The 14,277-nt window shown below is 49.3% G+C and overlaps 1 protein-coding gene across 1 annotated transcript in view; it reads left to right on the top strand.

Annotated features, from left to right (window-relative positions):
- Copg1 (COPI coat complex subunit gamma 1) overlaps positions 1-13,297 on the top strand; it is a 30,451-nt gene extending 17,154 nt beyond the window's left edge. The window contains exons 14-24 of the mRNA XM_050165423.1: positions 1,985-2,228; positions 3,394-3,469; positions 4,401-4,504; positions 5,374-5,499; positions 5,766-5,834; positions 7,645-7,787; positions 8,045-8,216; positions 8,784-8,881; positions 9,801-9,939; positions 10,211-10,309; positions 11,810-13,297. Of these exons, the coding sequence (XP_050021380.1) occupies positions 1,985-2,228; positions 3,394-3,469; positions 4,401-4,504; positions 5,374-5,499; positions 5,766-5,834; positions 7,645-7,787; positions 8,045-8,216; positions 8,784-8,881; positions 9,801-9,939; positions 10,211-10,309; positions 11,810-11,940 (1,401 nt within the window). The 3' untranslated portion in view covers positions 11,941-13,297. The remainder of the gene's footprint in view (positions 1-1,984; positions 2,229-3,393; positions 3,470-4,400; positions 4,505-5,373; positions 5,500-5,765; positions 5,835-7,644; positions 7,788-8,044; positions 8,217-8,783; positions 8,882-9,800; positions 9,940-10,210; positions 10,310-11,809) is intronic.
- The last annotated feature ends 980 nt before the right edge of the window (positions 13,298-14,277 follow it).

A 14,277-nucleotide genomic window follows, 5' to 3' on the forward strand; every position in this document is an offset into this window, starting at 1 on the left:
TCCCCCCCCGAGACAGGGTTTCTCTGTGGTTTTGGAGCCTGTCCTGGAACTAGCTCTGTAGACCAGGCTGGTCTCGAACTCATAGAGATCCGCCTGCCTCTGCCTCCCAAGTGCTGGGATTAAAGGTGTGCGCCACCATCGCCTGGCTGGAACTAGCTCTTGTAGACCAGGCTGGCCTCGAACTCAAATGTGTCTTGATTTGTAATTTTTAATTTTTTAAAAACTTTATTTTGTGTTTAGTTCTGTGGGATGTGTGTGCATGTCAGGCCAGTAGGGGGTGTTAGATCCACTGGAGCTGGATTACTGGCAGCTGTGAGCTGCCTGCTTGGGGTGCTGGGAACTGAACTCTAGTCCTCTGGAAGAATATCAGGTGCTCTTAGCCACTGAGCCGTCTCTCCAGCCCACCCCCCTGTTAAATTTTTTTCAGTTAGACTTATTCATTTAATTTTATGTGTGAGTGTTTTGCATGTGTATGCTTGTCGCCCCCAGAGGTCAGAAGAGGCCATGAGGTCCCCTGGAACTGGAGTTAGGGATGGTCTTGAGTCAGCCTGTGGGGACTGGGAACCAAACCTGAGTCCTTTGTACGAACAGATGCTCTTCCCTGCTGAGGCTCCCCAGCTCCAGCTCTTGAGCTTTTAGCTAAGACTACCTATTAGACACTGTCTCCCCATCTGCCCCGTCTAGCCTCTCACCCACGTTTCTTCTGTGCTTATGAATCTGACTGCTCCGTGATCAGTGTTCTTTTCCTGCCTCCCTCATTCACTTAGAAATGACCCCAGGTTTCATATATGTTATAGCATGCATTATTTTCTTCTTTTTTAATTTTTTTAAAGATTTATTTATTCTGCCGCCATGTATGCCCACATGCCAGAAGAGGGCGCCATATCTCATTACAGATGGTTGTGAGCCACTATTTGGTTGCTGGGAACTGAACTCAGGACCTCTGGAAGAGCAGCCAGTGCTCTTAACCACTGAGCCATCTCTCCAGCCCCATTTTCTACACTCTGTTTACCCACTCATCCACCTGTGAGCACTTGGGATGCTCCTGTGCTGCCCCTGTGGTGACAGGCGCTTCTGAGACCATGAGTGTAGGGAGCTGTTGTGTTGTTGACACCAGGACTGGAGTTACTGGATTAGATGGTAATTCTCTGCTCGATGCCCCGAGGAACCACCATACCGTTTTCCACATGGGGTGTGCCACCCATTCTGCCTTTTTCATGTCTCGGTGGCATGTGGAGAACGGTCTCCCATAGCCAGGCTTTCAGTTTGAGTGAGGCTGTGGGGTCTATAGCGAGTAGGCAGTAGACACCATCCTGCAGGAGTCTAGGAAAGCCATGGGAAGAAAGAGTCATCAGAGGTCCTTGTTGACAGAGGGTTCCTGCAGACTGTTTCCTGCTAGGTGACTTTGGTGAGCTATTCCCACCCCAGGTGTTTTTCCTGTGAGAGAGCAGCCGGGGAGTCTTTCTCTCTGGGAAGGAGCCTGGGAGTGCATTGCTCGGCTGTCTTCAGGGCCGCGGTGTTTTTACTTCACCAATTTCCTCTCCTGTTCTCAGTGGTGCTGTTTCCACTCAGTCTGTATTGCTGTTCTCCTTCGTCTTCTCATGGGGCAGGTGACAGTCATCCCTGGACAAGGGTCTGGGGAGACAAAATCATGCTTGGGTCTGTGGCTGGGGTCAGGGTAGGGAGCAGCGCTTCCTCCAGAGCCAGCTTCTCAATGAGCTTTCATTGTTCACTCAGAGGGTATCTTTCTCCCTGCAAGAGAATTGGGGTTCAAAATATTCCCCTAATTAAACTGTTCTGCTGTTAGACTTAAAGGTCCTAGTGGGCTTCCAGGCCAAGCCTTTGTTTTAGGCAACAAAGATACAGAAGCCTAGGCTCCCGCTTCTGGGCTGTGGAGCAGTGTCTTGGCCTGGCTAGGCTCTGGGCGCCAGCTGGTCTCCAGAGGATGTGAGCTGTTTGCCCAGCTAGACGTCTGTCTCTGCAGGGAGGCTTCGAGTACAAGCGCGCCATCGTGGACTGCATCATCAGCATCATTGAGGAGAACTCAGAGAGCAAGGAGACGGGACTGTCGCACCTGTGCGAGTTCATTGAGGACTGCGAGTTCACTGTGCTGGCCACCCGGATCCTGCATTTGTTGGGCCAGGAGGGGCCCAAGACCAACAACCCTTCCAAGTACATTCGTTTTATCTACAACCGTGTGGTCTTGGAACATGAAGAGGTTCGGGCAGGTGGGTCTGAGCTGCAGTGGTCCTGGACTCCTAAGGGTGGTCCTGGACTCCTTAGCATGGTCCTGGACTCCTTAGCATGGTCCTGGACTCCTGAGGGTGGTCCTGGACTCTTAACTTCTTTTGCAGTGGATTTGCCAGCAAAGGGACTTAAACTGTTTCCCCAGGGGACATGGCCTCATGAGCTGGTTTTCACATTGTCAGAAGACTTTAGATGTCATCTGGATAAGTGACTTTCTTCTTTCTGTTCTCTTTTTCCTTTCTTTTCTTTTTTTTTCTTTCTTTTTTTTTTTTGAGACGGCGTTTTTCTGTGAAACAGTCCTGGTTATCCTGGAACTAGCTCTGTAGCCCAGGCTGGCCTTGAACTCACAGAGATCCACTGCCTCTGCCTCCTGAGTGCTGAGATTAAAGGTTAAAGGCATGCACTACTGCCCAGCTTGGATAAGTGACTTTCTAAAATTTAATTTTTTTAAAAGTTTCACTATGTATTAGTGGTTAGAGTGTTTTTGGTTTGTTTGTTTGTTTATTTGTTTGAGATAGGGTCTTGCTATATAGCCAGGCTGGCTCATACTTGAAAGCCTCCTGTTTCAACCTTCTGAATGCTGGGATCACAAGCATGTACCACCGTACCTGTCTTTTTTTTAAACAACTCGAGATATAATGCACACATGAAGTTGACCTTTTTATACTTTTAGATGAGGCAGTGATTTAACAGTCTACCATCTCATTCTAAATTTCATCTTATTTTCCATTTTCTGCTTCTGTGCCCCTCTTAGGAAGATTTTCTTCTCTTAGCAGTTGATATTCACTAAGTGATGGTTTATTTTCTCATGTTTTATTCTCAGACCTAGCTCCAAATGAAACTGTTCTGAAGTGAATAGCTGGCACTGTTGATAGCATCTGTGGCCTTATCATTTGAGAATAGCCTGTAGAGCCCTAGAACAGAAGCCACTGGTCTATCACCCCCTTTCTCCAGCAACTGGCGGAGGAAGTAGGGGCTGGGTAGCGCCAGGATCCACCAGGATTGCACAGGAGCTATTCTGTGGTCATGGTGGGGTGCTACCTACTAGCTCTTCCGCTGGAATTCCCTGAGCACTTAGGGCGCCCTCAGCTCTCTGGCAGGTGGGCCTCAGGGGCTGTTGGTGACGCCGATTTACCTTGGAACTAGGTGCAGTGAGTGCTCTGGCCAAGTTTGGAGCCCAGAACGAAGAGATGTTACCAAGCATCTTGGTGTTGCTGAAGAGGTGAGTCTAGGCCCAGGAGCCTCTGTGCCCAACAGTGTTCCCTTGTTTTGTTTTGTTTTTCCTGTCTTTTCTTTTGTTGTTTGTTGCTTTTGTTTTTTTGTGGCAGGGTTTCTCTATATAGCCCTGGCTGTCTTGGAACTTGACTTGTAGACTAGGCTAGCCTCAAACTCACAGAGACCCATCTGCCTCTGCCTCCCAAGTGCTGGAATTAAAGGTGTGCACCACCATGCCCAGCAAAGATTTAATTATGTTATCTTATTTGTGTGGGTGTTTTGTCTGCGTGTATATCTATGCACTGTGTATGCTTAGTCCAGAAGAGGGTGTAAGCAGTCTCTGAGCTCCAAGTACCTCTGTGTATTTTTTTTTTAATTTATTAAAGATTTCTGTCTCTTCCCTACCTCCGCCTCCCCTTTCCCTCCCCCTCCCCCAAACAAGTCCCCCCCCCTCGTCAGCCCAAAGAGCAATCAGGGTTCTCTGCCCTGTGGGAAGTCCAAGGAACCTCTGTGTATTTGTCTCTTGGTTTGTCTTGTTTTCTGGGTGAGGTCTTTACTAGAGAGCCGGATATTACTGTCTGTCAGCCCCTGGTGTTTGGGTTTTTTTGATTGTTTGTTTGTTTCTTTTTTCTTGTTGCTGTTTTTTTGTTTTGTTTTGTTTTGTTTTTTGGGGCGGAGGTTTTTCTGTGTAACAGTCCTGGCTGTCCTGGAACTCACTTTGTAGACCATGCTTGCCTCAAATTCACTGAAGTCCACCCATCTCTTCCTCCCAAATACTGGGATTAAAGGAGTGCCACAACTGCCCGGCACCCCTAGTGTTTTATGCTGTCATTTAAAGCCTCCACTCATGACAGCTCAGCTTTAAAAGCTCTGCATCTCCCCGCCACCCGCATACAGCCCTACGGGGTCCCTTTGACACCCTTGCATCCCGGGCACAGGTGTGTGATGGACGACGACAACGAAGTGAGAGACAGAGCTACCTTCTATCTGAATGTCCTGGAGCAGAAGCAGAAGGCCCTCAACGCGGGTTACATACTGAATGGTGAGTCTTCTCGGCTGCCCAGGACCCGGTCCCCCTTGGAGCTTTTGGCCCTTCCTGTGGCCTTAGAGCAGGTGTGCCATCTCTAAGCCAAGACAGCCAAGACCACACATGCTTCTTTGGCCTTGTATAGCAACCCTTTGGATTAATATGACCTCAGAAACCCTAGGGTCACGTGGCTTGAACCCGTGTCCGGGGAAATGGCCAGGTAAATTAAAGTACTCTTTGTGTGTGTGTTCTCTGGCTTGAACCCAGGGCCTTACACATGTCTCCACCATTGTGCTGTATCCTCAGTCCAAAATGTTTGTTGTTGTTTTGAGGTAGTCTCTCATTATACAGCCTAGTCTGATGGTGTATGCCTTTATCCCATCCCTCCAAGGAGGCTAGGCTGGGCTGGAGGATAGGGAGCTCCAAGTCAGCCTCAGCTACACAACAAAGTGACATTTCAAGCAAAACAAAGCAGTAAGTGGAAACTTCTGTTGCCTGAGTGATTTTTTTTTTTTCTTGATTTTTTAAAAGTTATGTATACATTGTTGTTCTCTGCCTGCATGTATTTCTGCAAGCCAGAAGAGGGCACCAGATCTTATTACAGATGGTTGTGAGCCATCATGTGGTTGCTGCGAATTGAACTCAGGACCTCTGGAAAAAATCAGTGCTCTTAACCTCTGAGCCATCTCTCCAGCACCATCTTAGTCATTTTTTAAGTCCCTTTGTATTTACCTACGCAGCAACCCTCTGGAAAGGAGAGTAAGGAGTAAGACTCAGCGGTTCCATGGTTTTCTCAGCTTCGGCACACCTAGCATTGATACTGGGCATCCAGGCCTCTGTCCTCCCTAGGTGTGCATGCCTAATGATCTCTCCACCGGCTTTAGGTCTCACTGTGTCTATCCCTGGTCTGGAGAGAGCCCTGCAGCAGTATACATTAGAACCATCAGAAAAGCCATTTGACCTCAAGTCTGTGCCTCTGGCCACCACCCCTATGGCAGAGCAGAGACCAGGTAAGGCCCTGCTCATGCCCAAGGCCCATGTGTCTCCCTTGGCTGCAGAGTAACCAGGATGGGGGGTGTGCTGAGAAGAGGGAGCAGCCCTTGCACCTCTTGCTTCAGGCAGCGGGGACAGCCATGCTGCACGCTTGCTCTTCTCCTCGCATGCTTCTCTCTCAGGAGGGTTGGCATTCACAGGGTCTGAGTAATAACGCGGGGTCAGCAGCACCGTGCTGCTTGTGACTGGAGCCGTGGGTCACCGGCTGTGCTTGCTCTTGCAGAAAGCACTGCCACCGCAGCGGCCAAACAGCCAGAGAAAGTGGCAGCCACTCGGCAGGAGATCTTCCAGGGTGAGTAATGGTCAGAAGTCAGGTGACTGCAGAGCCTGCAGCTCCTGATCACATCCACCTGGTCTCCACCTCTGATTAAGATTTAGAACTTCAGAGGATATGTGTGCCTCGGTGGTAGAGTACCTGCAGTTCAGCCCAGTACCGATAATTTTTAAAGAGAGCTAGAACTTTATTGGTTCCCCGGCGTGCCGGATGATTGACAGTACTGGGGCTTCTTTCGTGTTTGACTGTGCGTGTTCATGGCCTGGGTTCAGGGATCCTGGTGGAGTGGAGCTAGAGCTCAGAGACGCTGGTGCCGTGTTTCTGATTCCTTATGTGTCCAGTCCATGCTGCCTGACAAGTGTGGCTGCTGTTAGGCACTGGTTTCGAAATGGAGAGTATTGTCAAGGAACTTGAGCTCAGCCCACCTCTAAACCCTCTACCCTGTTCTGTTCCTCATGGCTGCACTAACAGTTCCTCAAGCGTCATGGCGCACACAGCCGACCAGTGACTTCCGGGAAGAAATCTTGCCTTAGAGAAGGGAAGAGAGCAGGGTCTGAAGCTGTTGGAGGCAGACATGTTTTCCAGACACCTTTCAGCCTATGAGGATTAGCAGAATTAGCCTGGTGGAGTCAGGGTAACCCTGGGTTACTAGGACCTGGTCATGGTACATAGTAGGAGTCTTACCCATAGACCCTAAAAGTTTTACTTATTTACTTATTGGTGCTGGGATCAAACTTAGGGTCTCAAACATGCTAGGTATAGTGTTCCAGACTGCACTAGGGCCTTGTTATCTTCATTAGGTTAGACAACATCTTTTTTTCTTTTTGGTTTTTCGAGACAGGGTTTCTCTGTGGTTTTGGAGCCTGTCCTGGAACTAGCTCTTGTAGACCAGGCTGGTCTCAAACTCACAGAGATCCGCCTGCCTCTGCCTCCGGAGTGCTGGGATTAAAGGCAGGCGTGCCACCACTGCCTGGCGGCGTCAGACAACATCTTAACGAGGTACATAGACTAGCCTTGAGTTACACTGTCCAGCTGCCTGTTGGCCTTGAACTGGACCCCCCTGCTTTGATCTCCTAAGTAGCTGGGATTGTAAGCCTGTGCTACGTGTCTGGTGTGTCTGCAGCATTCTGAAGTAGCTCGTCATTGGCCATAATAGCACTCACTTGTGATCTCAAGACCCAGCAAGCTGAGGCAGAAGAATCACAAAGTTGAAGCTAGCCTAGGCTAAAGAGTTAGACCTTCCAAAGAAGAAGTAGCAAGTCATTGGCCATATGCCTTAACTGACCAGTGCATGGGTGGATTTGTCCTTCACCCAAGTTTATAACTAACAGTATGGGCCCCATCCTCGTAGTCTTTTCCTAATTGCCACCCTTTAGCATCCTTGTTGAGGCTGAGAGGTGGCTCAGCAGTACATGCTGTTCGTACAGAGGACCCAAGTTCAGTTCCTAACACCTGTGTCCAGGGGCTAACAGCTGTCTCCTCCAATCTTGAGAGAAAAGGAGAGGGAGGAAGGGAGGGTGGGAGAGAGAGAGGGAGGGAGGGAGGGAGGATCATGGATGAACTAAAAGTAAGGGTTTTCAGATGGATCAGGCCTGGCACATTGGGGTCTCACATGGTGAATTGCTTAGAGGTCTTGCGTAAGACAGAGAGGCTTCTTCCTGGAGGGCTTGAACCAGACAGAGAAGTGTGCGAGTGTGCCAAGGAAGAGTGAACAGCCAGGTGGTCATGCATGTATCCTCCCTCTGTGGGAGGGGTATGAGGCCTGGGGGCTCAACACAGATTGGTGTGGAGATCCAGAAACCAAGTGAATATGGTCTGTGGATTTCAGAGCAGTTAGCGGCGGTGCCTGAGTTCCAGGGGCTTGGGCCTCTCTTCAAGTCCTCACCTGAGCCAGTGGCCCTCACCGAATCCGAGACCGAGTATGTCATCCGATGCACCAAACACACCTTCTCTGACCACTTGGTGTTTCAGGTAAGCATGGTGGCCCGAGACCCCGCTGCTGCCTGCGCCCAGGAGCAGTCCCAGATCAGATGGGTCCTGTACAGCTTTCCATACATGGTTGGGAGCCCAACTTGATGACCATACCTGTCACCAGCTAGTGCGTCTCATCCCTCTTTGCCCAGGACTCCTCTAGTCTGTGAACATCAACCAGACAGAGGGCTGGGGTTGGGGGGGTATATCCTGGCTCTTCCCCTAGCAACACCTGAGCCCCGCTCCTCCTTCTCCAGTTTGACTGCACAAACACCCTCAATGACCAGACCCTGGAGAATGTCACAGTGCAGATGGAGCCCACCGAGGCATATGAAGTACTCTCCTATGTCCCTGCCCGGAGTTTGCCCTACAACCAGCCTGGGACCTGCTACACACTAGTGGCTCTGCCCAAGGAAGACCCTACAGCTGGTGAGCTCTCTGTAGATGCCACCCAGGCTCCATGGGAGTCCATGCATCGAGGATGGCGCAGAAACTGCTTGATTCAGACATGAGACTTGCTCAGACCCAAGTTCTTTTCATGTATTCTCATAGCAGCTCTGTGAGGATAAGCACTATTCTCGCTCATAGATGAGGAAACCGATGCCTAAGCCAAGTGGGTTGTATTAAGTTTAGAATCAAAGCCTGTTTGGTCTCCAGATGAGTTAGTGCTCCTTCCTTACACCACAGTATCTCTCAAAGACAGGCAGAAACATCCAAACATCGCAAATTCATTTTTCCAAAGACATTACCAGCTTCTTTCTCTACCATGAGCAGTAACCTGCCACTGTGGCATGGTCTTAGCCACACTGCATTGTCTCTGTTTCTGTGGCCTTTTCTTTGGACCTGTGACTTAATCCTGTCCTATGAGGTGGTGCCTTCTCTGTCCAGCGTGCTGGGGTTGATGGCATGTTAGCTGTTATTAGTGCTGCCTGAAGGGCGGGCCATGTCTACCCAATCGTGAGGAGCTCGTAGTCATCCAGCCCTTCTTCCCCACAGTGGCATGCACGTTCAGCTGTGTGATGAAGTTCACCGTTAAGGACTGTGACCCCAACACTGGAGAGATTGATGAAGAGGGCTACGAGGATGAGTATGTGGTAAGAGGACGGCACCAGGGACTGAAGGCGTGGCTCAGAGGTTAAGAACGCTGGTGCTCTCTCAGGACCGAGTTTAATTCCCAGTATCCACATAGTGAATAGCAACTGTCTGCAACTTCAGTTACCGGGGCTCTGATGGCCTCTTCTGGCCTCTGCAAGCACTGCATAACTGTGGTGCACAGACACACACACACACACACTCACACACACACACACACATGCATACGTGTATATATACACACACACATACATGTATACAAATTTTTACATGCATTTCTGATTATTTTCCTAGGATAAATTCCTATTGGCTCAAAAGAAAAGCACGAAGGCTTTAATGGCTATAGTCAAATTGCTTTCTAGATAAACTGGGCTCCTTCACTCTGGACCACAGAGTTCCGTGGTGTGTATTGTAACAACCGTAGTAGAGAGGGGCCGTTCCTAAGCCTAGAGGCTTTTCTCCTCTAGAAGCCGTAGCTGAGGCACTCCTCACTATAGCAGTGGCTGTGTGTACTATAACACCGGCAAGAACGTTTCTGTGAGGGTCTGTTGGGAGAATGCACAGAGGAGCTCCGTGTGGACACAGTCTGAGCTGGCTGAATGGGAGTACTAAGTGTCAAGTTCACAGTTGAGGTGACAATAGGGTCCAGCTGATGTTGGGCCTAGAGGGCACAGTTAAAGTACAGAATCTGCTGGGGATCTGGCTGCTGCCTGTTGAACAGGAGTGCTTTTACTGAGTACCTTGGGATGTGTCCGACATAACTTGTTCTCTGTCCGGAAGCCACCGTGTCCCTACATTGGCAGATATCTGCTAAGTGAGCTGCGGGAAGGCAGGGATAAGCAGATGAGTTCAGAGCAGGGGCCTGGAAAGTGGAACAGGAAGTCTCCTCCTGACTTCTAACCTCTGTTCCCCCATCTCCAGCTGGAGGATCTAGAAGTTACTGTGGCTGATCACATCCAGAAAGTCATGAAAGTGAACTTTGAAGCAGCCTGGGATGAGGTTGGGGATGAGTTTGAGAAGGAGGAAACATTCACCCTGTCTACCGTCAAGACACTTGAAGGTAAATGCTGGTGGCTCCGTCTCTGACCTGGCTGCCTTTCAGAACCCTCAGCTGTACAGCAGCTGCCATGTACTCCTCTTCCCACTAAGAATCCAGGGCCACATCTAGAACACGTGCTGAGTGCCGGGGCACAGAGTCTTGGGAGTGGGCTGTGGCTCAGCGGGAAAGTGCACTTGGCATGTAGGAGGCCCGGGATTTAACTAGCACCCAACAAAATAAACACACAAACACACATCCCCCTGACTTGATGTGCTGGGCTTTCTTCCTACAGAGGCTGTGGGCAATATTGTGAAGTTCTTGGGCATGCATCCTTGTGAGAGGTCAGACAAAGTGCTAGAAAACAAGAACACTCACACGCTGCTGCTAGCTGGTAAGAAATGTCTGTGGGGAGGGCTGGGTGCTTTACAGGAGGGACTGGCACTGGGTTTTATTGCCCCATCTTCCCCACACACTGTGTGCTCTAGTAGTCCTGGCTGGGGCTGGTCCTTTTTCCTGTGAGAAGGGCTGCAGTGGGCGTGCACGATGGCCCAGCATTTCTCCCTGACCGCTGCTCTCTTAAAGCAGCAGGTCTGTGATCTAACAGTGGGGACCCAAATGCCGTCTTCCCAGCCCCCAGTGTAGTTCTAATGTAAGTTTTTTGCATTTTGAACGAAGTGTCTTCCGTTCATATTTCTTTTTCGGTGACTTGTCTGATGTTCCTTTGTCTAATTATCAAGTTTATTGGTTATTTTTTTGTTTTTGTCTTTTCTAAGATGAACGGGTATGGGGTCTGGCCTGGTAGCTCACCGTGTAATTTCGGCATTTGAGAGGCAGAGACAGGACCTTTTGTGTAAGTTTAAGGCCAGGGGCTTAAAATGCCTAAGCAAAGCAAAACAAAAGAATGGACGCTTAAGCTTTCTTTCGTCTCTGAAATTTTCAAACAGACACAGAATTTAAATAGTGCATATAGCCGGGTGGTGGTGGCTCACACCTTTAATCCCAGCACTCGGGAGGCAGAGGCAGGCTGATCTCTGTGAGTTCGAGACCAGCCTGGTCTACAAGAGCTAGTTCCAGGACAGGCTCCAAAACCACAGAGAAACCCTGTCTCGGAAAAACCAAAAAAAAAAAAAAAATAGTGCATATAGTGCACTAACTGTCACCCCACACTCGGAGCACCTGTGCCACTCATCCCTGGAGTATTTCATGCAAATCATTTGTGTAATTCATATGTAAATACGTGATATCCTATGTTTAACTCAAAAAGGGCCATGGATCGTTTGCTCTGAGACAGGTGTGGATATGGAGCTGGACATTGAGGGGACTGAGGCTAGGGGAAACTCGGGGATTGAGGCTAGGGGAAACTCGGGGATTGAGGCTAGGCAGATTCTTGGTGCACAGTCTTGCTGTGTAGCCCAAGATTCCTTGAATTTGTAAGTAATCCTCCTGCTCATGGTTCGTTATTTGGGGGCGTGAGGTGAATGAGTTTACAAACAGGGTTGGGAAGATGTTCTGCTTCAGTGCGTCCTCACAGCTCACCGCCACAGTCCCTTGGGTCTGTCAAACATCTGCTTTGTGGGTTTTCTTGTTGGGACTCTCCCCCTCATCAGGACTCTCAGATTCTGCCACTGTGTGTGAGCCTCTAATGTGAGGTTTAAGCCTTTCGTATCTGTGTGCTCACTTGAGCCTGGCAGAAACGTGAAATAGTTAACATTGTTACTGCCATACTTTGTTGTTAAGGGTTCTAGAGTTCAAAGAAGCAGTGAGGTTTGCCCAGGCTTCCCAACTGTGCCTCAGCAGAGCGGCTGCCTTGGTCATTCGCTGCCTGTGTCACCCTTAGTGTGACACCCACAGCCCCTTCAGCCCCACAAACTCTGCTTCTTCTTTCTTCCAGGGGTCTTCCGGGGTGGTCATGACATCCTCGTGCGCTCCCGACTTCTGCTTCTGGACACAGTGACAATGCAGGTGACAGCCAGAAGCTCAGAGGAACTGCCGGTAGACATCATCTTGGCTTCAGTGGGCTAAAGTCCAGCCTGAGTAGGCCCTACTCCTTTTTCCAGCACTACGTTGAAGTAGCTTCTTCCCCGTCAAGCCAGTGGAAACCCTTTCCCACACCTCTGTATTCAGAAACAATCATAAATCAATACAGATTTTTTTTTAATTCCATCCTATAACCCAGGAATGCTAGGGTAAATTTTTTTCACCCTGCCTGCAAGGAGACATCACAAATGAATAAAATGTTCAGACTTTCTTGCATATTTATCCCCAAAGAAACTGTCTTACCCTATAATAAGTCAGCATGTATTTCTTACAGCTGCTTCTGCAGGCTTGTGCTCAGGGCCTCCCCCTCTCCTTGAGGCCTCCCTTCCCCAAGCGGAGTGTGCAGGTACCCGCTGGGGCTGTGTCAGTGCTAAGCTTAGGATGGGGATAAAGGTTGGCTGAGTGACAGCGCCAGCAGGCCCCATGAGCCACTCATCTTCGGGCATTTGTAGATGGGTAGTCTCCAGAGGACTGGCGTCCTTCACCAGGGTGTTACCTGAGGAGCTCTGAACGGGGGTCTCCAGAGTGTCTGCTCTGGGTCAGTCTGTGAGTGGGAAGACCAGTCTCTTTTGGCTGGAGTATTCCCCAAGGGTCATGGACCTTAAACTCAAGTCAGGTGTTTTTAAACGATTGGAAACAGCAGTAGAACTTTGTGAGTGGACCTCCTCCGGGGCCCGCTGAGATGGCGCAGCAGGTACTTGCCAAGACTGACTGCCCATGTGGTGGAGGAGAGAACCATTTCCCAAAAGTAGATTTCCCAAAAGTAGTCCTTTGACCTCCTCATGCGTAGCTTGTATGTAGTATGCCCATACACATACACGTGTGCATGTTAGAACATAGGCCTGCCTCTTTAGGCTGAATCCCATTACCTGAAGAGATCAGGCTACACCTGAGCATAGCTAAGAAGCTGTGCTGTGGCCTAACAGTAACTCGTGATTTACGGTGGTGGCTTTTCCTTGTGCTTGGTCTTGCCTGCTGTTTTGAACTAAATCATGTGATGTGAAATTTTCTGTCACCCTTAAAAGGTTTAGAGTCAGATTTCTCATTTGTTTGGGGGGATTTGCTCATGGAGGTTGCTGAAGGCTGCTCCCCTTTTGCCCCCACCCTCCTTCATCCCTCTGCCAGGGACACTCTGGAGCAGCTGCTCTTGCCTGCCCCCCCCCCTTTCTCCCTCCAGCCATTATGGAGGGCCTCTCCAGGCTTTAAAGGAAAGCCTTCCCTTTAAGACCTGACAGACTTAGACCTTCATTATTGTATTCTTTCTAATACCCTCCCCTCTCACCCCCTGGGCCTGATCATAGCCTGGATGCCATTCCATTCTAATAAACCTCACTAAAGGGAATTGTGTGTCAGCCTCCTTTTGTGAAGACACACATACCACAAAACAAATGTCAAAAGGAAACCAAGTGGGACTTCCTGACCCTGGAGAGCTAGCAAGTCTCATCTGGTGGCCATCTTTGTTTGAGGGTGACTTGAATGACTGGGAAGCAGACAGGTTTCCTGATTTCAGGTGAAAGACTCTAAATGCATTTGTAAGCACCCCTCAACCTTAAGACATTTTTCTAAAACCTTACACTCACTCACTCTATGTTGGAAAAGGGACAGTCGCACACACACACACACACACACACACACACACACACACACACACACACACACACNCACACACACACACACACACACACACACACACACACACACACACACACACACACACACACACACACACTGGACTGCTCATCCCCCTGTGTCCTTGAGAATAATCTTCGAATGTAACTCCATTTTGGGAATTGAGGCAAATACAACCCACAGATGTTGACTCAGTTCCTGATGTATTAATTTAGTCACTGAACCAATGGTCAGGATGGACCACAGATGTTCTCCCTTATCACCTGACCACGCAGCTATTCTGCCCTGGAATAGACCAATCACTACTAGTAACCCTTTTGAATAAGCCAATCCAATAAATTGGAAAACAACCTTCAGGTTCCCCCCTTGTGTCTGTGGCTTTTCGCTTTAAAAGATGGACTGTAACAGCTATCATTGTCCTTCATATCCCGAACCTGAAGGACCCTGTCGTGACAGAATAAAAATCCTCTTGGTTTCGCATCAATTTGTGGTTATGTGAATGGTGTCTGGAGCAACTCCTCCCTGATGTTTGGACATCTAGTCCAACACAGGTTCTGGTCTGGGAGGGAGGAAAGATAGGGTCATCTTGAGTGTTTGTCTCGGGTGAGTGTGTTTTGTTTTGCTTTATGAGGGGGCATCAAAGGAACTTAGTGTCTTCCAAGTTCCGCGGCTCATCTCGGGAAGGAACCGCAG

This window comes from Alexandromys fortis, unplaced genomic scaffold (genome assembly GCF_014885135.2).
Source record: "Alexandromys fortis isolate MF-2015 unplaced genomic scaffold, M_Fortis_MF-2015_v1.1 scaffold_158, whole genome shotgun sequence".
Lineage (NCBI taxonomy): Eukaryota > Metazoa > Chordata > Mammalia > Rodentia > Cricetidae > Alexandromys > Alexandromys fortis.